This window comes from Sebastes fasciatus, chromosome 12, assembly GCF_043250625.1.
Source record: "Sebastes fasciatus isolate fSebFas1 chromosome 12, fSebFas1.pri, whole genome shotgun sequence".
Taxonomy (NCBI): domain Eukaryota; kingdom Metazoa; phylum Chordata; class Actinopteri; order Perciformes; family Sebastidae; genus Sebastes; species Sebastes fasciatus.
Genome location: NC_133806.1, coordinates 15,049,451 through 15,075,357, shown reverse-complemented (window position 1 = coordinate 15,075,357; position 25,907 = coordinate 15,049,451). Strand labels below are relative to the sequence as shown.

At 42.5% G+C, this 25,907-nt stretch overlaps 1 protein-coding gene across 4 annotated transcripts; it reads left to right on the top strand.

Moving 5' to 3' along the window:
* The first annotated feature begins 1,258 nt into the window (after positions 1 to 1,258).
* On the top strand, positions 1,259 to 23,358 carry cacng8b (calcium channel, voltage-dependent, gamma subunit 8b). 4 transcript variants are annotated; one of them, XM_074653430.1, is made up of 6 exons: positions 1,259 to 1,940; positions 12,099 to 12,390; positions 13,058 to 13,282; positions 18,601 to 18,684; positions 20,318 to 20,458; positions 20,738 to 23,358. In XM_074653430.1, exons 3-6 carry the CDS (start codon positions 13,060 to 13,062, stop codon positions 21,532 to 21,534), a joined length of 1,245 nt encoding a protein of 414 aa, XP_074509531.1. In that variant the 5' UTR covers positions 1,259 to 1,940; positions 12,099 to 12,390; positions 13,058 to 13,059; the 3' UTR covers positions 21,535 to 23,358. The 4 variants fall into 4 exon arrangements, with proteins under 4 accessions (XP_074509531.1, XP_074509530.1, XP_074509532.1 ...); XM_074653429.1 differs by having other exon boundaries at positions 12,096 to 12,390; XM_074653431.1 differs by lacking the exons at positions 1,259 to 1,940; positions 12,099 to 12,390 and adding an exon at positions 18,085 to 18,287 and having other exon boundaries at positions 13,136 to 13,282.
* The last annotated feature ends 2,549 nt before the right edge of the window (positions 23,359 to 25,907 follow it).

Sequence of the window (25,907 nt, the reverse complement as noted above, 5' to 3'; positions counted from 1 at the left end):
GTGTGTGTGTGTGTGTGTGTGTGTGTGTGCGTGTGTGTGTGTGTGTGCGTGCGTGCATGTGAGTTCATCTCTCCTGATGAATGAAGCCTGACTGCTGGTGTAAACAATTGAGATTAAATTGTGACTTGTGGGTTGTTGTGTGGCCACTTTTTTCTGTAATAATGTGCTTTTCACTGATAGTGTGTTTGAACGCGTGTGTGTATTTGCTTCTTTTGTTTGTCTGTGTATGCGTGTATGCGTGTGTGTGTGTGTGTGTGTGTGTGTGTGTGTGTGTCAGTGTGTGCGTGTGTTTGACTCTCTGTGTGTGTCAGTGTGGGGTTGAGTGGATCTCTCTTTTCACCATCACCATTACTGCATGAAAGACCTGTCACTCTGTATTAGCTCTCTCCAGCTCTCCCTCTACCCTCTCTATGTGTGTGTGTGTTTGCATGCATGTGTGTGTGTGTGTGAGAGAGAGAGAGAGAGAGAAAAAGAGAGAGAGGGGTGAACTGGGCAGCAAAGCCATTTTAAAGCTATTGAAGGTCATTGTCCGCTCAGTTTTGTGCATCCTAACTGCTGTGTGCAGTGCGACCAGCCACCGGCTCCATGTTTATAGATCTGTGCATGACATAATCCAGTCTATATTATTACAAACAGCCAGATCCTTCATCACTAAAGACTAAATAATTATAGCTAAATGATAGTCAATTATCACAATTATTATTATTATTATTATTATTATATGGCTCCTGCTGAATTTCTGTCCATCCATATTGATGCACAAATATTGACCTGTAGATATCTGACTCCATGATTTAACACATCTCTCTCTCTCTCTCTCTTCTCTCTCCTCTTTCTCTCTCTCTCTCTCTCTCTCATCTCTCTCTCTCTCTCTCTCTCTCTCTCTCTCTGCAGGGCTGCGCTCGTGCTGCATTTCCCAGAACTACCAGCGCGGCCCCCATCATCATCACCATCATCATCATCACCACCACCACCACAGAGGAAAAGTGTCCCACAGGCGCTCCATCGAGTCGCTCTCCAGCAAAAAGAAAAACATCAATAACACATATATAGCTTATATTATATATATATATATAAATAACCTGGACATAGTGGGCTACTTACAAACGCATGGCCCTTTGCGCGCGGCACACGCTCCAATAAGCACATGCAGACCTTCAATATGAGAGCGAGAGAGAGAGGGATGAGAGAAAGAGAGATGAGAGAGAGGGATGACATAGAGATGAGAGAGAAAGAGGGAGAGAGAGAGAGAGAGATGAGAGAGATGACAGAGAAAGTGAGAGAGTGAGGGATGAGAGGAGTGAGAGAGGGATGATAGAGAGAGATAGAGGAAGAGAGAGAGAGATGAGATGAGATGAAAGGAGGGTGATCTTGCAACATACTGGATTTGATCTCGTGTCGATTCTGACATTATCCGTCATCGTTCACATCACTGAGGAGTTTTGGTGGGATGCGACAAGTTGCTTGCGTCTCGCTCCCAGAGTAGAGATAGAGATAGAGGAGCAGACAGAGAGGCAGTAGAGGAGAGAGCTCGTCCAACCGGAGGGAGGGGGTGAGACGCATTCTCCCCGAGTACACACACAAGCAGCGGCCACATCCACATCCACTGTAGACAAATCCCTGTTCAGTGACGTGTTTTGTATTAGCCTTTTTTTTTTTATTAATGCAACCCTTTTTTCTCTCCATCAGCTGGCTGATTTAAATTTAATCAGGAATTGAGACTCTCTCTAGTCTCCTCGCGTGCTTTTCTTATTCCCATCAGCTCTATAATCATCCCCCTTTTTTCTATTTATTTATTTTTTTTGCTCTCAGCCCATCATCCACCGTCCAGCCTCCTATCTCTTCCTTTTTTTCCCTCCATCTCCTCTCTCTTTCTCTCTTTGGGAGTGCGACGCGCTGCGAACATCTGAAATAAAAAAACACACAAAAGAAGCCTGCAGGTAAGACCAGCTTCTTTCTCTTTTATTTTAATGATTAATAATTATTGTTTTCACTTTGCAGCTTTAATGCATCACAGTTCATTCAGTGTAATTTTACACGCCACATTGATTTGTTTCACGTTGCCTCCTCTTGCAACTTAACTGACAGTGTAGATGTAGGATTTTTTACAGGACAAAATAATGATAATAATTCTCACTTGTGCCCACTTCTCTCTGATTAAAAAGCTGAATGATAATTTCCCCCACCTATTTCCGCGGGCCTATAATTAGCGACGTCTATTATGCAAATGAAAGCCCCTTATAATAATAGCTCGTTTGAAGCTCTCCCTGCATCCGCACCGCAGGTGTGAGGACTGAAATATCTGTTGTATGTGCTGAGATGGAGGTGATTTCTGTGGATGTGGATTTGTGTCCCCAGTCAGTCCCAGTGAGTTTTCTCTGTGTACCGGCCGCTTGATGCTAGGCGTCCATTTTCCACCGTGTATAGCCTCTGCAGGCAGGCAGGCTGATGTGTGTAGCCTGCTCTGCTCTATTAATGAATGCACCGCAGTCTGCAGCACTATACTGGAGCTTTGCACGCTCTCAGCCCTGCAGCTCCGAGCTTCTATGTGTCTCATCAGCTGCTGGACTCCTCTCAGAGCAGGGCCAGCATCTTAGCTTCGTGTTGGACCTGGGCCACATCATGTTATCTGATGAGATTCATTTTCCTTTCAGCCTACTGTCTCTCTCTCTCTCTCTCTCTCTCTCCTCTCGACAGTGTGTCTGACCTGACAGATCCAGAGGTAAAGGGCACCAAACATCTGGCACCTTATCAATCATTCATTTTTTTTTTATCACAAGCTCAGATCACATCTGGTTCTAAAGGTGGAGGGAAATAGATGCTATAGGAGTGTGTGCACTGCAGCATTCAGGAGTCAAAAAACAAGGTGGTGAGTTATATACCTGTCCTTACCGGGGCTGCAGCAGGTACAACTCTGAATGATTATCATCATCTGATGGGACATAGCTAAATGTGGTCATTGAAAGGAGCAGTAGGTAGAAATGGAGCACATATGATTAAAAAAAAGTTATTTTTATAAAACGGTCATTATGTCCTGACAGTAGTGCATGAGACAGGTAATCTGATCAAAAACATGTGCCTTTGTGTCCTCTGGTGTCCTCCGGTGTCCTCCGGTGCTCCTAATGGCATCTGCAAGATTTCACAGCGGAGGAACACAACCAATCAGAGCCGAGCTGGAGCCTGCCGTCTCTGAGCAGCTGTCAATCACTCACAAACTGATCAAATGGTCAAACTAGGCAGCGCTGATCAAATATGAATTAATATTCTGTTACTGTAACACCTATTTCTCCCCTCAAATGTTTTCAGAATCATCTTGTAGTGTACTGTTTGGCTGTAAAATGAGAAAGTTTGTGACCCGGCAGCCATGTTGAGATCAGTTGAGGAAATACCAAGCACCGCCCACCAGCCGGAGCAAACTTTCTCATTTTACAGCTAAACAGAACACTACAAGATGTTTCTGAGAACATTTGAGGTGAGAGATAGGCATTACAGTAACAGAATATTGATTCATATATGATCAGCGCTGCCTAGTTTGACCGTTTGATCAGAGTTTGCGAGTGATTGACAGCTGCCTCCGTTGAATGAACAGCCAATAGGAACGCTCGCTCTCTGAAATGACCTGTGATTGACCAAAGTCTTCCGTCACGGGCTAGATTTTTTTAAAGCCTGAAAACAGAGCCATGAGGAGGAGCAGAAGTAGTTATCTCTCAGAACACTTGAATTACAATATGCTGAAAGGTTATTATGGAATTTTTGCCCAATGATGCCAAAAACATTCTACCTGCAGGTTTAAGGCAGTTATAGCACAAGCTTTTCCCCTCTGAGCTGAGCTTTTGATTTAGGTGCTGCATCTCTTCAGCATGAGGACTGACTGGTCTTTCCTTTTTACAGCAGCAGCACCTGCTCCTTTATGGTTAATGCAGATCGAACTTGAGTAGCTCTCACTTGATGTGGCCAGTGTGCCACAGCCACCGATGAAGTTGAACTTTTGATATTTAGGCTACATCATAGCAGTTACCCGTAAAGTGCTGGTGTCAATATGTGGGTGATTGATAGTTAAAAAGCAGTTTTTGTTTGTTTCATTATAATAAGATGCAATTTGTAGATCGGTAGATATTGTGGATGAGAAACTTAAAGGATCAGTGTGCAACATTTAGGGGGATCTACTGGCAGAAATGGAATATAATGTTAATAACCAAGTTTTCTTTAGTGTATAATCACCTGATAATAAGAATCGTTATCATTAGCTTAGAATGAGACGTTTATATCTACACAGGTAACGCGTCCTCTTCACGGAGTCCGCCATGTGCACAACCAACCTAACACTGTTATCTTTTCCTGCTTGGGTCAGAGTCGATAACGTTACTCGCTCCCGTCGCCGCCGCTCTCTCTCTCTCTTGCTTCACCACTCACTTTCCACGTACACACACACTCTACACACTAGCTCTGCTCCAAATGACCTACGCTACTGTGATGAGAAACTGTCTCTAGAGAGGGCCATTCGCGTTTTCACGTCGGCCACCGTATTTCCCCTACATGCTTGGCACACGGGATAGGCTTCAGTTGGTTGCAGTCTGCAACCTCACCGCTACATACTGTCAGATCCTACACACTGCTCCTATAATTGCACAATTGATTAATCGCCATTCTGTACAACTCAGTAGACGCATCGTAAGACATGGTGTTCATATAAATATTAAATCACTACAGGACTTTTTATGACAGTATAAGTGTACACATACTTGCACCTTAAAGGGCATGTTCGGCTAACCTACGTGCAGTGATACATCAAACATGTTCCAAACAGTGACGACATAGTGTACGTTTTTGGGTCATAGTGCTGCCATTAAAGGCCCGCCTCTCCACCAATGATCAGCGAGTCTTTCATTGAGGTGTGGTCTGTCCCGCCGTCTGTTGGACACGCCCCCTCAGCCCCTCCGCCTCCTACGTAGTAAACACCTTCTGTACTGTGTGTGGCCTTGATGATTGTCTCTTGTTGATTTTGGATTGCTTTCAAAACCCCTCAGCCGCCTTTAAGATCTGCTGTTTACGCTGTAAGGTGACTCATTGCAGTCAGTACTGGTGCGTAGCCCACACAGGCTCTAGTTGTTTTTTAGCGCCGGCCAAATCATAATCATCTAATGCACGAGCGGTCCAGAACAATCGGAAACAATGTCTGCAACTTCTAAATGTTTTGCCCCGCCATTTCTCTCTTTATTTCATAGCTGAATGGCCGTTAGCCGTCCTTACTCTCTGTTTCTCTCTCTGAGGAGGAGCAATTCTGCAACGATCATCACATCTGTCATGTAGCTATATTCTTCAGAGGATCAATGCCTTTGCTGCAATTTTCTTGATGGTCTGCAACAAGGCTTCACAATGTTCCTTCCTCTCTTCAGGGAGTACAACAGACTCAGATACCTCAATTTAAATATGATCCTATAACAGGTCTAATTATCAAAATACAACCGTCCAATCACATACATGTGTAGCTTCTGATCGCTGCACCAATGTCAGTAAAACAAACTCCTGCATATTTACTCTACTTTTAAGTAAATTTGAAACTGATTGTACTCAAAGGAGTGCAAACTAAACACAAGCTTCCTGTATTTGCTGATTCAGTACACAACGTTGCTTATGATTCCAGTGAGCGGAGGCTTTTATCCGAAGCTTTCTAATTGACTCCCGTCTCAATGGCTGTGACCCATGCATCAATTAACCTCCAGCTTTGGTGTTTTTAAGTGCTCCGCTCAGGTTAGCGCAGCCTCTGAGAGCAGGGTTGTAACTAAGAGCCTGTGATTGAACCGTATCGTGTCAATGATATATTGTAGGCAACCTGTCTGTGCAGAGGCATGCAGTGTAAACATACAGCAGACACAGTGTTAGCATGTCTGACAGGCGAGCGTGCTCAATGGACTGGAGATGCACAACATGCGACCAAAGCCTCTGCACTCATTACAACAGGCTGTAGGTGTGTATGTATACTATACAATATTAAAACGATAAAGATCCTCAGCATGTTTACCATTTCAGGGACTTATGCCAAATAGTTCAGAGAAGGTTGTGTGTATCACTTTAATATATAGCTACAAATAAACAAATGAATGACATAGCTGTAAATATCTGGAAAGGTTAGTCGATTAATCAGTCAGTTCGCTGACAGAAAATTAATTGACAACATTTTGATTTCACAAAAAAAAAATCTTAACTCAAGGTCTACTGATTAGCTTTTTTTCTGAAGCTTTTAACCACATTTCCTCAGCAGAAGGAGCTTGTTCAGTTTTCATTTGTGATAAACTTTATTCACTAATGAAGACTATGAGATGGGGTTGAAAGCCATTGAAAAGGCTAGTTAGTGGACCTTGAGTTGAAGGAATAGTTTGACATTTTTTTCTGAGGTTTTCTTGCTGAGAGTTGGATGAGAAGATCGATGCTAAAATATTAAACTATAGCCTAAAGTCTCATAGCTTAGCTTAGTTTAGCTTAGCTTAGCTTAGCATAAAGACTGGAAAGGGGGGGAAACAACTAGCCAACCTCTGCATAAAAGACTGAGAGTGGTATTGATCTTCTCATGTTTTCTCCACAAGAAAGCAAGTTCGCATACATCCTCAAAATGTCAAAATATATATATTTCTTTTGTTTCACACAAACATTCATTCATTCATATTATTAAATATTTGTTAAGCAAAACAGAGAAACGTTTGCCTTATCAATTATGAGAATTTGCTGTTTTTCTCAGTTTTATATCATTGTAAATTAAATATGTTTGGGTTTTGTTTTTTTGTCGTACACTTCAAGTGATTTGAGGACATCACCGTGGACTCGTTTAAATTGTGATGGGTATATTTCTGAGTTTGAGGACATCTTACAAATTTAATTATCAATCATTAATTAAAATAATCATTAGTTGCAGCCGTACTGTCTGTGTTAAGGGCTGTTAAGGTCTTTTTGTGTAGCTGTGACATCTGCAAATATTCAGTTCTTTTTCTAATTAATTTGCTGCTCTTATATGGCGGTGTAATAAATTAACACACTTCTTTCTGTATAAAAAACACAAATTTAAAGAGCCATCTTGAGTTAGATCTGCTGTTACTTTACTAGGAGCGTCTTTATGCATGTGCATGGTTGCACGTGCCCATGTGTTTAAGCATATGTTCATGGGTTCATGAGCGTCAGGTCATCCAGAGACACTTTATTTTGGGAGCCTCTTAGACCAAGGTGTTACTGTCACTGCCTCCTCGGGCTGTTCTGCTCAGACAGGCAGAGAGTTGGTCACATGCAGTCGGAGGATCTTGGTGGACTCTTCACATGGGCTTAATGGCAATACTGCTACGCTTTGAAGTGCCTTTTAAAGATGACCTATTTTATGATTTTATTGTCATCATTTTGACAGTTGTGGGGGTTTGCGGCTGCATATGTGCTTCCATGCCAAGGGTTTGTTTGCGTGTTGATCTTTTTTTTTCTGTGCACCTGCTTGTGTGTGAGTGTGTGGAGATGTAAATGTGTGTGTGTTAGCCAGCTGTGGGATCTCAATGAGCAATGAGCTCAGGTGTGTAGCTTTTTCTCATGATTAAGGAGAGAAATCGTCTCAGCTACCAAGAGTCAGACTCTGAATATTTAAGCATGTTTGCATCAAGCACTTAGAATAGAATACGCTGCTTGTATTTTTAGAGCTGTCATCATAAGTAGGCCTAGCGCATTTTTTTTCTCTTGGTCAAGCAATCAGTATTATGTCATTTTCACTAACTACATCCCGGATTTCGCTTCCTCTCCTGGACAAGCAACAGCCAATGCAGTGTGACTGTGCTGCTGAATCGGAGTTGTGTATCTACACACGCCCTCACAGGATCATTGCCTTTCACATGTGTGGAAAAACTTATTACAGATGTCATCATTTATTCAACAAGCAGTTTGGTAGTTGATTTATGCAATGAATAGCTAATGGAGCAGCTGCTACAAAATTCAAATCTCCTGTGTGATTTATAGCGGCATTATTGGAGCCACAACTCATTGGGTGTGCTTATATTTTATACGAGGTATTCTGCCATGCTGGGAATGAGTCACGCAGGTAGATCTGATTACATCTGAAGTTTTCTGACAAGTGAGGGCCTGGTCCCGTAATGGTCCCTGTAGCAGCTAGCTCCCAAAGCGAAGCCCTTGGCCTTTGTTGCTGCAGTAGATCCTGCTGCAGCTAATTGGCCTCTGGCTGGCCCAGAGTCCTCTGAGTGTTGCAAACATACTATAGAAGCATCACTGTAAGAGTATGTTAGCTCTGGGAGGCTCAGAGTTAAGGAAAAGGCAAACATGTCCTTATATTCTTTAAATCGACCAATATTCTAAATCTACAAGTAACCCAAAATGTTCATCGGCCCTGCCAAATCTGTTGCCGTTAGGGACTATATGAAAATTATTGAGGTGGCGAGGCTGGATGAACCTTCTGTTTCACTTTGTAAAAAAGACCAACACATTCTCTTGTCAACTCGTCACATACTGACGCTCTGTCAGAGCCCTCGGCATCATTTTTCGGTCGCAGTAAACACTTGCTAAATGCCCTGCGTTTGTTGGACAAATCCACCACCTCTCCCGTCCGCCCTGTGTGTCTTTTCGCTCTATAAACTACGTCACCACAGCACTTCTTAGAGCGTCTACTGTGTCATGTATGGGTTTACATTGTAGTTAATGGAAAGCCTGGTGCATCGCATACCGGCGCTAAAGGGTGCCTTGTGCGGCGGGATCGAAGGCCGACGGCTGTGACAACACGTCAGTATTTGATGCCCTGAGAATGAGAACGGGCTGAAAATGATGGACAGTTTTAACCTGGTGCCTAAATTACTCACAAAGCAACTTGACTGCCGACTGTTTGGTCGGAGATTCGGGTGTGTTAAGCTAGCGGCTAATGTAGCCTCGAGCCACTAGCTTCAAGTAGAGATGAGGAGCACTGTGGACCCTGATGTAAACTTTAATATCTTTAAGCAATGTTTATTGTGTGCCACTAACGTTCACGTTAACAAAACCCTGATACAGAGACAGAACAGTTATCATCTGCATATAGCAAATTGCACCTATAAGGTCTCTTTGATGTAACCATTTACTATAACGCAAAGAAAGGCAGAAATAAAGTATGAATTTATCTCCCCCCAAAAACCAAACTATCTTACCCTGAGCCAAAAGAAAAATTGCAATACCCTTCACCCCTTTCTGACCCCCTCTCCCCACTTAGTAATTTTTGTACAGTCCCTTAGACTAAACCATTTAGTTAAACTCTCACACGTTCTTTCTTTTTTCTTGCCCTCTTGTTCTTTCACGCTCCCTTGCTCTCATTCCCCTCGTTCCCCTCTTTCTTAATTATTAGTGGAAAATAGAAATTACAGATAATTAAATGACAATTATGATCTCCTACACAGGGGAGTTGTTGCTAGGGGGAATGACTTAGTAGGTTATTGTTAAGGTCATTCATTAAATACTGGAGTCAAAGACCACACACACACACACACACACACACACACACACACACACACACGCACACACACTAGATACTGCATTTTTTAGGCCTTGGAGATAGTGTAATCCCTTCTGGACATGCATTTTCCTCAGGGAGAGGCAGTATGTTGATAGGGTTGGAAGGTCATACTACACAAACACACACATGCACAATCGCATTGCTTTCACATATGAACCCACAATGTATAAATAAGCCACACTGTGGTGGTGTCATTTGACAGTTTACATAATAAGGAGCCTGAACGCAGAGATACGAGGCTAACTGTCGAACTGAGGGGAACATTAGGCCTACTGGGATTCAATAAGATTGGACTAGACCCATCCTCAGATGCACTGGAGAGGAAATGTGCACACACACATAGAAAACACACACACACCACACCGTCTCTCCTTCCATCTCTCCTTCTGTCTCTGAGGCAGCTCTGTTTTGGGTCTCACAATGCAAACAGGATGTAACCTATTTTGATCATGGTGCCATATTGCATCATCAAATATTAACAGACTTGACTGCACTGCATTATGTCTGCTAAATAATGTTTGTTGAATAATGCGCGCTGCTTTATCGTATCCTCATATTTTCCCCTTAATAGAGCGGCTACTTCTCATTCTCTCTTTAGTAATGATGGCGTGTTGTCTTTATTCATGTGTGTTTGTGAATGCACGTGCATGTGTGTGTGTGTGTGTGTATCTGGCAGCATCTGTGTCACCAACCCGTGGTCACACACAAATCTATTGATAGAGCATTAGCGCACTGGTCTGTCTGTGTGTCTGTCTGGGTTTCACAGTCAACACTCACGCTAGTGATTTGAAATATCCCCCCTCATTTCTGCCTCTTTCTTTCCCATCTCTCTCCTCTCTGCCCTCTCTCTGCTTTGCTCTCTCTCTGCCTCTTTCTCCCTCTATCTCTTGCCTGCCCCTCTCCCTTTCCCCCCCTTCGCTCTATGCTGATCCAGACTTTGGAATTCAATGTTGCTATGGTAACAATGTCGGGTTGGTCCTCTCTGCCTCCCCCTCTTGCTCCTCTTATTCAGGCTAGATGCAGTACAACTCGCTCTGGAGTCATTCTGTCTTTAGCCTGTAATACTGTCACTTATAATTACTCTAATCTGTATTAACACCGTTGCAATATGGTTCTGCAACGTTTAAATAAAGCATCTGCAGTGTAGAATGTAGAGCTGATGGGTTGATAAGTCAATCGACAGAAAATTAATCTGCAACAAGAGTCTGCAGCCCCGCTAGCAGCTCTGTGAGGCTTAGGTGCAGTGGCTAAATGCTAATAAAAGCATGCTAACGTGCTCACAATGAAAATGCCATCATTCTGATTTTAAGTAGGTATGAAGTCTACCATGTTCACTATTTTAGTTGAGCATGTTAGCATGCTAGCATTTGCTATTTAGCACAAAACACAACTGGGGCTGATGGGAATGTCATTAGTTTTGCAGATATTAAATCAAAGTATTGGACAAATTATGATTTTGACCTGATGATGGCGCTAATTAAAAAATTGGGATCACCAAAATTATTACAATTCATAAAAGCAAAACATGTCAAGGTAACGGTAGCACTAGAAAAAAAGTTAGAGGATCACCAAAGTCACACCTCTGAAGTTCATAAATGTCTGCACAAAATTGCTTGGCAATCTATCCAATAAAAAATGAGAATAAAAACTCTAAAATTCCCACGTTTCCATATTCTTAATTGTGGGGATTCACTGCTTTATTTTGTCTTTCGGGGTTTTAAATTAAAGATCTTTAGGTTTTGGACTGTTAGTTGGACAAACAAAGACATTTGAAGACATCACCATGGGTGTCAGTGAAGTGAAACAAGGCATTATTCACTGGTTTTTGACGTTTAAATAGACCAAACGATGTCTTCTCATTCATGAAACCTTTATTTATAGTTTGTCCCAATGAGAGCAGTCCACTCTCTTTTGCATGGGCGCCCTGTGTACAGAGGACAACAAAAGCATATGCAAAAATACATTTAGACCAACATGAACATTTACTAGCGCTGCAACTACAATTATTTTCATTATCAATTAATCTTCAGATTATTAATTTGTTCTATAAAATTGTGAAAATTGTGAAAATTTCAATTACACTTTCCTCAAGACTGAGGTGACGTCTTCAAAGTGCTTGTTTTTTTCAAGTGACAGGTAAAAACTCAAAGATTTCCAATTTACTATCACGTAAGACAAAGAACAAAATCCTAAAAACTGAGATGCTGGAACTATGTTGTAATATTTGGTAATTTTGCTTAAAAAATTACTTAAACAATTGATTGGTCATTTTCTGTCGAATTGTTTCAGCTCTAAAAATTACAAAGCGGCAAATAAAGGATGAGGATTAAATTGAGAAAGGCGGGCATCAAATCAGCCTTAAATAAAATCTGAACACAAAAATATAAAAAAGTCATCAGATCAATCGAATAGTTGCAGCTCTGATTGAATGATTATTCTTCTAATTATATTCTTATTTAAACTCTTTGCAATACAAATATTGAATATGCCTCTTTTCTTTTCATCTGTAACTTCATGGCGTAATACTGCTACATAAACTAATAAAATCCCCCTGTCTTTTGCTTTATTTTTTGTGCAGCAGCAGCAGAGCCGTGACCATGGTGCAAGTTTTCTGCTAACAGAGGACGGACGGAGAGCGGTACAACCGTCCAAGCCACAACCTCCACCAGAAGCAGCTTTCCAGCGAGAAAGACAGAAAGAGAGAGAGAGCAAGAGAAAGAGGCAAAAGAGAGAGAACGAGTGCAAGAAGGAGAGAGGGGAGCGGGTGAAAACAGTCGATGGATGCTGTCCGGATTGAGGGGACAGCACGTTCTTCACTGACGAGGAAAAGAAAGATTTCAAAATTGAGTCGAAGGATAGAAACACGCCGTCAGGTAAGTCTTGACTGGTTGAGACTTTGCTTCAGTGTCTTTCAGAATCAGTATTAACAGAAGGGAAACTTTTGATGCTGAACATGGTAGAGAATATCTACAATTATAGGCCACGGAGGCAACTTCAATGCATCTCACACATGCATGGGTCACTGTGACGAGCTGTATGATGCTATTTGTGTGAGAGCATACATGCATGTTAGTATGTAAAAGGTGTACAAGGTGATCTTGTGTGTGTTTGTGTGTGTTTGTGTATTCATCTCCAGCCCTCCTGATTCTGAGGGGGGAAATGGTGTCAGGGTCATGAATATGGAGTACACCGAGATTGGGAGGGTGTGATCTGTTGTGTTTCACATCAATTCTGTCTTGTTAAGCGGAGTCAGCAGAGTCATCCAACTCTCCTCCAAGGACACATCATAGAGCCACTTATGCACCTCCCACATCCGCCTCCTCCTCGCTCTCGCCTTCTCTCATCGCCTCCCTCTTTGCCTCCCACCGGTGCCCCTCACCTCCTCTTGCCCCTCATCATCTCACCTGAACGTTTGCCGCGTTTTTCAATAAATGGCACTTTGTGTATGATTGTCAACACACTTCTGCTTAGTTATTCCACTCTTTCTTGTTCCAACTAACTTGGCCAACCTCTTCTCTCTCCCTTCCTCCTTCTGTGAAGGCATGGTGTGTGAGAAGGGGATCCAGATCCTTCTCACCACCGTCGGGGCATTCGCTGCCTTCGGCCTGATGACGGTGGCAATAGGGACGGACTACTGGCTGTACTCCCGTGCCATGATCTGCAACAGCACAGCCAACGTTACCCAGGACGACCCCCATAACAAGGACAAGAAGGATCCCGGGGCACTCACCCACTCTGGACTGTGGAGGATATGCTGCCTGGAAGGTAAAGAAGAAGTTGCGGTGGGATTTAGACTGAAGGGGATGCATTCGGAAACAAGTTTGCTTTGGTTGAGGCTGTTGATTTCAGTGAAAAGGGTGCAGAGAAAGCTAATAAATGGAAGCACAGCTCTTTCTAGCCATTTAGCATTTAATGCAGATCCAAATATAGTCAGACTAGACATTCTTGCTTTCAGGACTTGTAGACAGTAGGTGAGGAGGGACGAGGGGGGATGCCATCCCCCTTGTTAGAAAAATAACCAAAGTGCATCCCCCTTGTTAACCTGCCATCCCCCCTTTCCATCCACTAGTAGCAAAGAGAGTGCCGGTTCAGAGGGGTTGTTTAGTTGAATATGTTAGTCTAGTCTGCCTGACTCATTGATCCTTTATCTGTTTGTACAAGTTAGAACCTATGGCCCGACCGTAACTCTGAAATATAAGCAGCCTAACTGTGCTGTGCATTATATTGTATATATCCGTGACGCTGTCCGTGGTGCTGAAGTAGCAGACGGGTCTGTAATCGCGTCTTTTTCTCGGAGTCCCGTCCATCTGTCAGTTTTGTCTTGGATCTATAATATTCTCTAAACTAATGGCTAAAATACAGAAACCAAAAGACTCATTCGCGGTTCGCTAGTCGCGGATGAACAAAACGATCCAGGTTCGTCCCCCCATTGTAAATTAACAAATGGCTTACTGCTTGTAAGGACCTGAGGGTGAGAAGGGAAAACTGAAGATCAAAAACATATTTTGGGGAATGTGCTTATTTGCTTTCTTGCTGAGAGTTAAATGAGAAGATTGATACCGCAGCAGCCAGTTAGCTTAGCTTAGCATATAGATTTGAAACAGGAGGAAACAGCTTGCCTGACTCTGTCTAAAGGTAAACAAATCCACCCACCAGCCCCTCTAAAGCTCACTAATCAACACGTTATATCTTGTTTGTTTAATCCGTACAAAAACTGAGGCTTAAAAACGACAAGTCGTAACATCCCAAATTGTCAGACAATGTTTCCAGTTTTTGTGCTAAGCTAAGCTAACCGGCTGCTAGATGTAGCCGTAGATGTGTCCGTCGTCCTAGTTTTTTTGGTGTGTCCTGCACTGTTGGCTCTAGTCTGCCCATGTTGGAGGTTTTTCTGGCGATTCAGCATGTTGAATTTGCGGCGGAGCCCGTTGATGAGAGAAATCACTCTGATTGGCTGTTCAGCTTAAACGAATCAATGCATGAGAAGAGAAACGAACATGAGGAAAGCAAACCAACGAGTAAATTCAAGAGGAAAAACACAGAAGGCTCTTCTAATTTTTCATCTTCAACTCATCTGATCATTCCAACACACGGATATTTTCACAGCAACGAGGCCATCTGGAATGAAGCTATATGGTGAGTGAGAGTGGTGTGAAAATGGTCGACAAACGCCGCTTTCTTTCATGTGCGTATCATAACAACGGTTTGTATATCTGCCGTCCTCGGTCTTCCGGTTTCCCTTTTTGAATGACGAATACAGACTACCGCCGCCTGCTGGTGTGGAGAGTTATTTCATCTCAGGCAGGCGCAGAACGTCCGTGCTAACTGGCCGTCGGCTGTAGTCTTTGCGGTGTGTTCAGGTGCAACTTGTCAGCCAAAACAAAGGCGACGAGAAGCGACGCAAGAGGCGGTTTTCATCGCCGCTAGTTCTCTGATGTCGGGTTGGTGTGTCCCCAGCTTAACTCTCTGCAACAAAGTGAATAAGCGTATTTCCCAAAATGTCAAACTATTCCTTTAAGTGTTCTTTCTAGTCTTAATTTGTCTATGTCAGGATGGTTGATATTTGCCCATTTTCCTGCTGAATAATTCAGAATGAGCACACAACAATGTAGAGATTTCTGTATTTAGTCTTTGTTATAATCACAAACTCTTGTCTTTCTGCCTCCGCTGTGATTTGACTATTTAACACTCGCCAAAATGGAGTGGGTGGCACTGGACACCGAAGGTAGTGATGGATCCAACTGAACTGAGCTCATTACTGTGGAATGAAAATCTCTTGGCAATGTCAAAGCTTTTAAGTGGAAACATATTTTTCCGTCAGTCACCATGTGTTGTTGGTTTTATTTTCTTATTTCCTGTAATGTTGCAAAGCGGGATCAGTGCAAACATCTTCAGCAGTGTCCGCCTTTCACTTGACCTTAGGACGCTTTGTTTAGGAAGCTGTAATCATTATTAGCATCAACATATACACATTCTAGTCGGACTTGTTAGACCGTACCATGGTGACAAGAAAACAATTTTGCATAATTGCAGCATAATTACACGATACTGAAGCGTAACCCTCACTCACAATAATCCATTAATCATTGTGTTTGATTCAGGCTGCAGTAATTTAATTCAAGCGCTGAAACAAAAGGCGCCATGTTCACCCTGACGCCCATCGACTTCTCACTCCAAGTGGCGGAAGCTACAGAAACTGGCAGTGGCCATCCCTCAATCTTCAGCTTGTCACTGCAACACAAGCTGCTAATTCATTATGCATTACACTGCCTGGCTGACACTGAACAGTAAAGGCTGGGATGGAGTTAACAGTGAAGCAGCTACAGCCAAAGGGGTGGTGTGAGTTAGCGATCTGTGCCTTTGCTGCAGACTTCTGTCTCCAGGAAAACCTCTTGGCTCTGCTTATAAAGCATCCCCGGCCCATCCTGGGCTTGGTCATTGTACAAAGCTAATTTGTCCTCATCTCTAAGCTTCCTGATAGCAAAGCAGCCAATTAGAGATAAGCTCTAGCCCTTGCAGCACTGCTGCAGTGCACCCCCACCCACTCCCTCCGTTGCCTGACTCTTTCAGTTTCTCCCCTTGCTATCCCTCTGTCTCACTCCCCCAAACATTAAATTTAATCTTTCACTGGTTTCTCCTCCTCTTCCCCTCCTTGTAGCTTCCTCTCTTTCAGTCTTTCCTCTCACATTGTGGTGCAGTAAAGCTGACAGTGTCTTGGCATGGCTTAGAGGTCAAGTATCCTTGATGTCTGTGGAGTATTCAGCCAAGAGAGATGCTCAGTAGTCGTGCAGTGATGCAGTGAGGTGTAGCTGGAGTGGAAATGCAGGACATGCTAGCTCTAAAAGATTTATGCCCGTGGGTGGGTGGCACATTATGCTGTGGATAGAGACGTGTCCTGTCCTCCTCTCCAGCCCCTCTGCAGGTTTACTGAAGGTGGGGTTGCACTGCATTACCTGCCAGTTATTACTTTCTTTTATTTGTCTGAGGTTTTTTATACATATAGCGCATATATGTATATAACCTACCCCAAAGCTCTGTCAGCTGAACTCAGGTACCCCTTTATTGACACCAAGCGTCAGGTTATAAATGTGTTCATTGAATTTATTATTAACTGTATATTAGTTATTGTTATTCATTATATAAAAGTGGATATTGCAGCCCAGTTTCCAGATATTTTTTTTGGCATTGTACGTTTCTGCAAACCACGGATACGTTGAATGTTGGCGTTTTTGCATTCGGTCAGAGCAAGTGCCATAGTACAATTAGTGACAAGCAGAGCAAGTGATTGAAAGTAACTTATTGAAAGTTACGTTGTATAATAATGAGTATAACAAACAAGAAAGTCCACCAAGGGCAGGCAAAAGGGGTGGTGGATGGGTCAAACAAACGCAGGGTCGTGTCTAGATGGTATCCTGCAAATTGCGAAAACTTGCAAAAAGCTCTCACGAGACTCACTGCCTGACAACCTATCCTAACCTTAACCATTTGAGGTCAATACCTAACCTTAACCACACAAGGTCAGTGCCTAACCTTAACCATCTTGCGAGAGTTTCGCAATTTGCGTGTTACCTTCTAGCCACGACCCAAACACAGGACTTTCACCCAAAGAGACCACTGTTGACACGGTTGTTACACTTGTTACGTAATGTAAGTTATTATCTTAACACAAACCATGATGTTTTCACAACATTAACCACGTGGCGTTGTGTGTTTCTGCAAGTGTGATACAAGGCTGATATGAAGCGTATTTATGAAATGTATTTTTGGTTCAGAAACGTCAACATTCACTGTATCCCGTGGTTTGCAGAAACGTACAATGGTAACATGGGTTGGATATTATTATAATATACTTTTCATACAATATATATATATGTACAATATAAAATCTGAAGTACAGGTAAGGGTATATGGTTCGAAGTGTCCATGATTATGTCGATTATATTGCACATTATGTCCCATAAGAGAGAACAACAGTTGCGTGCACAGCATTGGAACCAGTGTGAAAGATTATTGTCGAAATGGGATTCAAACTCACACCTCCAGAGACCTGAACGCAGCGCCTTAGACCACTTAGCCATCCTGACTTATAAAGCTGTGAGGATAACACAGAACAACCCACTGAGTAATAGACGTCTTTTCAACATCGCCTCTACGCATTAGCTCTGATATAGACCCCTCACCCCACATTTACAGTATAACTGTTAACCTTGAATAACCTTAATCTAAACTGAACATCTACAGACAAATAGACGTATAATATACCGCTATTAAATGTATTTTCAAAGTCAAATTGCTCCGTGGGAAGCTAGTTAATACGGCCACAGAATTATATGTCCTGTAATGAGGCGCTCGTAGAGATTCAATGTTTTAGGTGCAGTAAATCATTCAGGGAATCAGCGTTCAGTCCTCCAGCTTTTAGCAACTAGAGGAAATCTGCCAAAAATGCCAACTTACACTAATGTCTATAGAATGAATGTATGAACGCCACCTGACACAGTCTGTTGAGCCTGTGTCTGAGGATGATAACACTGACCGTGTGGCTCAACTGATGTACCTCCGTTTCTTTACAGACCCACCTGTGGAAATATAAGAGCTGTGAGAAAGAGACCAGCTCACCCCACATCTGTCCGTCTCTCCCTCCGTCTGTGTCTCTTCATTCCATCACCTCCATCCATCTTTCTCACAATCCATCCATCAGCAACAGTGGTGTGCTGTCATCATCGTGCGTGCATCCCTCCGTTCGTCTGTCTGTCTACATGCAAGACCCCGGCGGGTAGTTATCTGTCTGCCTGTGTGTCGTCATACTTGTATGTATTTACATGTGTGTGCTGTATATGTATGTGATGTTACTAACTTGCATTTAGAAGAACCTATGTGGCGTTCTTATTATTATTATGTTGAAGTTTATCATCTGGCACAATATGCTTGGATTCAAAACAGAGATTTTCTAACAAAGATATGTGTTCAGGTGTCAATCAGTTTGTCCCTCAGGATGATATTTTCTGTTCTCTTTTCTTAAGGTTTCAGTTACGAGTCCCTGTCTTTTGTTGTGTCTGGTCACCCCTGTTTCTCCTCTCATATCTCAGGAGTGAAGAGAGGAGTGTGTTCTCAGATCAACCACTTCCCAGAAGATGCAGACTTTGACCATGATGGGGCAGAGTACGTCCTACGTAAGTCAATGCCAGCATTACTAGGCATGGGTGATGAATGACTGAGAGAGAAGCCTGGTTATAACCAAGAGAGAGAAGGAATATAATGTGTAAAATGACCTTCCATTACTTTTTAAACATGGTGTTTTTATTGCTCATTCCTCTGAAGATTATCTCTGCAAGACATAAACATGTGACATTGTGTAGAGAAAGTCAGGGTGCCCTAGTTGGTACTCAGTGCCCTGCAGTGATATCTTTCTGCTCTATGATATGCTACATGTGAGCCCGTGCATACATAAAGAAAAGCTTGTGTTCTGTTTACAATGTTGCAGAGGCATTTTGCTGGCATTTAGATGGCATTTTCTTTCCCGTGGCCTAGTTGTCCTAGATGAGAGAAGAGTGTTAATGTGTGTGTGAGTGTGTGTGTGTGTGTGTGCATGGTTGGCAGACCTGCTGAAAGCACTGAAGGCCACATGGGAAGGGTTTGATTCAATCGTGTGTCTAGGACTGAGTAATTAATTTCCTCACCAAGTATTATGTGTATATTTTTAATGGGGCAGCTTTAATCTTTTTATTTTCTCTGTGGCTGTTATAGTGCATCCTCCTTGTGTTGTCCAAACCGGAGTTACGTGGTATTAGTTAACACTTTTTTGTGTTTGTTGGTTGTTTCGGTCTACTTGGAGTTGTAATCCTTAAAATGTAATCCTCAGTTGATTTGATGACAGTTGACAAACACGGTTGCCGTGGTAATGGCAAGCGCAGTTTAACACTACAGTTAACACTTGATGAGCAGCTGCTCTGTCAGAAATACCACAACACACAACAGTGGAGTACAGTGAAAGAAATTGTTGTGGAAAAAGGCTGTTGTCTTGTTTTGTAGATGACGGTCAGCAACAAATACGTTGCATTTCCTGTGACTTCTTCACAATAAAAGCCACCCTGCGTTTTGCCAATTGAATTAACCGTAGGAAAAGTTTGGTTTGCATTAGCAGTAATTTAATACGGCTCTGGTATGACTTCAGGAGAATCAACAGAGAGACTCGTATCAATGAGATGAAATTAATAACAGTAACAATGGATGTGATCTCATCCCTACTCGGCATATTTTGCCGCTTGGGCAGAAGCCCCCGACGTTGTTTAGTATCTTGATGCAGAAGATTTGCGTCAAGATACGTCATGTGACATAACGTCTTCAGTAAAAATAACTCCACTTTTGGTCCTGTGTTTGTTTGACCCATCCACCATTCGTCTCCCTTCAAACCTTTGCGGACTTTCTCGCTCGTTGCTCTGACGTGGATGGGTTTACATTGGAGTTAGTTGAAAGCCCAGTGCGTCTCATACAGACACAAAAGGTGGTCTTGTGTGTCGGTATTTGACGCCCTGGGAGTGAAACCAGGCTGCAATTTGAATCCAGCATGGGAATGGCGGACTCCGCCACTAACAATGAAAGCTGCCACTACTATTACAGAATGGAAATACATTGAATGGCTTTTGCTGGAAATAATGACAAACACAAATACTATTTAAAACAGGGTTTGATGTCGTAAAAATCTTATTAGAAATGTCCAACAACCAGATATTCAGATATCATTTCACACATATATACACTCCTTTCTAGTTTTTGCTGTTCAGCATTATTCTTTCGTCTGTTTAGGGGTAGTCAGGGCTTCCAACATCTTCCCGATCCTCAGTGCCATCCTGCTGCTGATGGGAGGGCTTTGCATCGCTGCTAGTCGTTTCTATAAGAGCAAAAGGAACATCATCCTGGGAGCGGGAATCCTCTTCGTGGCTGCAGGTAACTAATATGCATTGTGGTTATATGTGTGTGACTGCTAGTGTGAGTGGTGGTCTGGAGAATATCACTTGCCCTAACAGTTTTTATGCTTTGTTTGGGAGTGTCTAGTTGTGTTTAGACTATCAACACTGTCAGTTTAATAGATGTTCATCATCTTGCCAGTTGTCTTTATTGAAAATGTCACAAATCATCATGTCAAACAAATGTGTTTATTAGTACTGTGAGTTGGTCTGTCTGAGTTTATTTAGCTCGTTTGTAAATATTTCTGTGCTCCCTCAGGTCTGAGTAACATAATTGGTGTGATCGTGTACATCTCGGCCGCACTGGGGGACATCTCTCCGAAGAAGGACGAGGATAAGAAGTGGCAGTACTCATACGGTTGGTCCTTTTACTTCGGGGGTCTGTCCTTCATCATGGCCGAGATGGTGGGGGTGCTGGCTGTCAACATCTACATCGAGAAGAACAAGGAGCTGCGCTGCCGCTCGCGCACCGACATTTTCAAGAGCACCACGCACGCCATGCTCCGCCTGCCCAGCTACCGCTTCCGCCGCCGCTCCCGCTCTTCGTCCCGCTCCACTGACCCCTCCCGCTCCCGAGACCCCTCACCCGTAGGGGGAGGTGGGGGCAAGAACTTCGGCCTGCCCCCCTCTGCGCTGCTGTCCCAGGGCCCCATCTCAGTATCCACTTTACCGAACCCCCACTCTCGCTCGCACACGGCCCTGGCTGGAGGCGACATCTCTCTCTACACGTTGTCCCGTGACCCCAAACTGGGGGGTTTGCCGCCCATGTATGGAACGGTGGACAGGGCCACGCTCTACCAGCTCCACAACTGCTTCCCAAAGGATGGAGGAGGAGGGGGGGTGATGATGAGTGGTACACTTCCCTCGCTTAAGTCCCACAACCCTTCCAATTCTTCCAACTCCAACGCGCCGATGCCCAACTCGGTGGGCTCCGGCCCTCCACCCTTCACCTCGTCCACCGTAGACAGGGAGCGAGGGATGGGGACTCTGGACAGGCTGAAGGGAGACAGGGAGAGCAACTCTAACACCCTCAATAGGAAGACAACGCCTGTGTAGAGGGAGGGTGTGAGAGGGGGAGGCGAGAAGGAAGGGAGAGAAGGATGATGGGTAGTAATGAAAGAGAGCAGATAGAGAGGAGCTCTGTGTTTGTACGGCTCAACAGGAAATAGAAAAACAGACAGAGGTGAAAAGCTAAATCTCTCCCTCCATGTTCACTGTTACTTAGTCTGCTCAACCTCACTGAGAACAAAAAGAAGATGAGTAATAACAGAGTGATAATAACAACAACAATGAACTTTCACAATAAAACTATTTTGATATTTTAACGTGCTAGAAATGATTTATTTTGTTAATGATCAAACGCAATTAACCTTGGGCTATTATGAAAATGTTTCACATATTTTTTTGTGCAATATTACTGCTAATTAACCAGATCATCATTAATGTAAAATTGTTGTTGTGATTATTCTTAGCGTTATTACAGGCTAGCCGTATTCGCAAACACTATAGTTTGGAATGAGAATTTTGATTTTCATGTTACTTTCACTCTAATTTTTAGATCTTGACGACTTTTACTGTGAATTTCTTCCATGCAGAGCCACTGGGACCATCAGTGAGCTGTGTGTAACTGTGTCAAAGTGTCAAGCATGAGTGTGCACAAATATGTGGGAGAATGTGGGCCTGTGTTACTTTTTTAACCCCCATATTATATAATTTTCATTTATAACATGAAGTCAGATTTGAATACTGTAAATTGTCTTCCAATATTGATACTGAAAGAAATGCAACAATAACGTGAGTGACTGAGACAAATGACCAACTTCATTGTTATTATGAGTCTGAGTTTTCTATGGGCCTCTGTTAGTCTTCTTTCCATTCTAATCAGTGTTAACAGTAGTACTTGTAGCTATAGTCGTGTTGAAGATGTTTGTTCTTGGGCATTAACAGAAACCTCTGACTGGAGGAAGCAGAAAAAAGAGACATAGAATAATACATTTGTACAGATTCAGGTAAAGGTTACTGCCTGAGCAGAAAAACAAAAAAACCTAATCATTTTTTTCTATGAAGAGTCCCAAAGTGAGACATGCAACTCATCATTTTCAGTGGCAAAAAAAGACAATATGTATATGTGGGTTGAGAGGGTTTAAAAAAACACTAGAGAAAAACTTTTGAAAAGATACATGTACATTGTAATTTACGCATACATATATTTGTAAAGTCTATAGATACGTTTTTCGGGACCACTGTTCAAACTGGGTATGCATTTTGGGCTGTTTTGTTCCCGGTGCCCTCCCTGGACTCTTGTTGGGTGGTTTCATCCACCAACCCTGCACCGCCATACTTGCTCCCCCTACCCCCTCGCCCATATTTGGTCACATGATCCTCAACTTTATCACATGACCAACAACAGATCCACCACAGAGACGACCCCCCTAAACCTCCCCAAAGATATTCTTTTCACTGTGCTTTCCCTGCGACCGCTGACTCCTGAGTCTGAACTCTGATCTGTTTATGTTGATGAGAATGTAAACACATGTAAACAAGCCCCCTCCCCCCCATCCCCAGTCTCTCTTCTAAACTGTCCTGAGTGACTGCAGATCCGGGTCGAAACCATGGACACACCGCTACATGATATAATGAAGAAGCAAAACAAAACAACCAGACGCTTCCAGATTCTATACGTTTTCATTTCTTTGATTTCATTTCAGAAAAAGAATAATGTGATAAAAAACTGCACACAGATAGCATTTATGTGGGCAATATGAATATTATGTAGTTGAGAATAGATATATCTAGACAAATGATTATGGTTTATCTAAATGTGTGATAAACTTAAACACTGTATTGCACGAAGTTTATAAAAAAAAACAATAACAGACATATTCACAGACTGCTGTCTTTTGTTTCTTTTGGAGTCTCTTCTGAGGTACAGAGTGAGCATATACCTGTGTTTTGAGTATCCTCAAGAGCATCTGACATTTAGATATTCTGACCCTTTGCTATATTTTTATAATAACAATGTCTCTAATGAAAAACAATGTGACAATGTGAAAGGAGTTGCTCGTAGTGAAGAAGCTCCAGAGAATTACCAGCCCAGTCGCACAAAAGGCGTGTGAATGACATCATGATACGCAAGACAAAAGTGTGAAATAAGAACGCCTTCCTGGCTTTAAGTGTGTCATTTGTACGCCATGTAGTCTGTACTGACTAATGTAAATGCATCCATGTAAATATGCTACGTTAATGACGTTAGGGACGTTAGTGACGTGTTTTCTGTACTCATGTTACGTTGTTATCGTACGTATTGTACTTAGTTTACGTACTTATTTTAAAGCCAACCATGACGTTTTTCCTAAACCTAACTAGGTGGTTTTGTTGCCTAAACCTAAGTGAATGATTTTGTTGCCCCCTGCTTGTACTGCACCTTCATACATGCATGTTACGTGACACTGACACGCTATCCTCTGGTGGACAGGCGGGTTTATTACTTTAGCGTGATATCGAGTTGAATTATCATTGCTTAGCTCTCCGGTCCACAAAGTTACTGTTGTGGTTCACTCTCCTCGCTCTCATGGCGTCGTTTTCAGCCTCAGCAGGCAGCTGTTTTAGGCGAAGAAGCTCTAATAGTCTACCGTACAATAGCTGCTCAGCACCAAACGGTAAACAGACATGAAGCTGGTGAACATGGTGGAGCATTTAGCAGATAAAGAGACAGATATTTCCCTCAGCAGTTGGTGGAGACCGAAAACAGAGTGAATATTGGACATGGTCAGAAACACGACTCCAAATGAATGATAGTGTTGCTTCGTAGCTGCTGGATGATACGTAACTCTTTGCTAACAAGTTTGCTATATCAACTTAAAAGGGGACGATGTGTCAATGTTGCGTTCACAACTTGCTTCAGTTGCCCCAAAGTGGCCAAACAAACAGTTATTTCAGGTTTAAATAAAAGTAGCAATAGCACACTCTAAAAATATTTAATTTTAAGTAAAAGTCCAGCATCAAAAATGTAACTCAAAATCCCCCTTCACTCAAAAAAACATATTTTGCTTATTGTTACTACACTTGGATGTTTGATCTTCACTGCACAGAATGATACAGTTTGACACTAGAAGTCTGTTTTCACATTTATCTGCTGAAAATTCCTCTGTGCTCAACTTAAATCTGAGTTTCAGAGCAAGATTTTGTGACGTCTCTTTGGTAGCCAGTCCGGGTCCAAAATGCAACTTGACCAAGTGTGATGTGGACACTTGAAACCTCCAGTGCGCACTGAGAATAGACTTTACAGCGAAGTAAGAGACATTGTGTCCAGCAGTTAAGTATTTGAAATAAACAATATTTTCAATGATATAGTATGAGTAGATTTAAGTTTAAGAATCTTTTTCATAGCAGAATATTTGTATTTGTCTTAAAACATGTCTGGAGGGGATCTTGGAGGGGAACAGAAGTATAAGCAACAAAATATACTTAAAGTATTAAAAGTAAGTATGGCCCATGTCAGTGTTATATTATTAAATCATTACATCAGTATTATTGATGCATTAACTAACAGAATTTTAATGTTGGTAAATGTTGGACTGTTGGTAAATTTACCCTATAAAAATGCATCATCTGTTATAAACTGATCATATGTTTTGTATGTAAAATCATAAAAAAAAAAGTACTTTACTTACTTTCCACAACTGTTCATCATTAGCGAGCAAACATTGCTGTTAGTAGTTACTTAAGCTCAAGGTCTTTCAGCTAATCTTTGGTGTGCTGTGATCCTAGAAAAGTCTTCGACCTTCGCTGTCAGACCTGAGGCTCATAATATTTGCAAATATATGGGTAGCGCCAGATGGGCGGTATTTGTCAAATAGGATAATGAAAAAGCAAGTGAAAGTTAATTCACTGTGCTTTTTTTCTGTGACCACGGCCCTACCTGAGCACATCATATTTTTTTTTCCTGATGGGCCCATCTGGTACCTCATGCATGTTTTTGAATGAACAATTATAAAGTACTGTGAAGGTCTGCTTTGGTCCCACTGGGCAGGGTTTGCTTGACCTCAGAGGGTTGATCACTGGAAGGGAGGAAAGTGGGAATCTTCAGAGACAAGAGATTATACTTGAGATGCATTAGAGCTGAGGGAAGCAGTGTCACATCCTTGACAAGGGGCCGAGATGCCTAGTGCTCCTGGACCCTGAGGATTAGTTATCTGGAGTGCCTTCCCTGGTATTATCATACCTACAGTCTAGATTTAGTCACAGTGATGCAGCTGAGATTCAAGGAGGAAGGATGAGAGGCTGCCAAAGCAAACTCATGTCATCTACTACACAGGCGTCATTCCTATCACACACAGCTTAAAGGTGCTAAATGCGATGTTGGCAGCCCAGTCATCAGGAAAAAAATGTTGGCATTGGATATTTCTGCAAACCACGGATACAATATG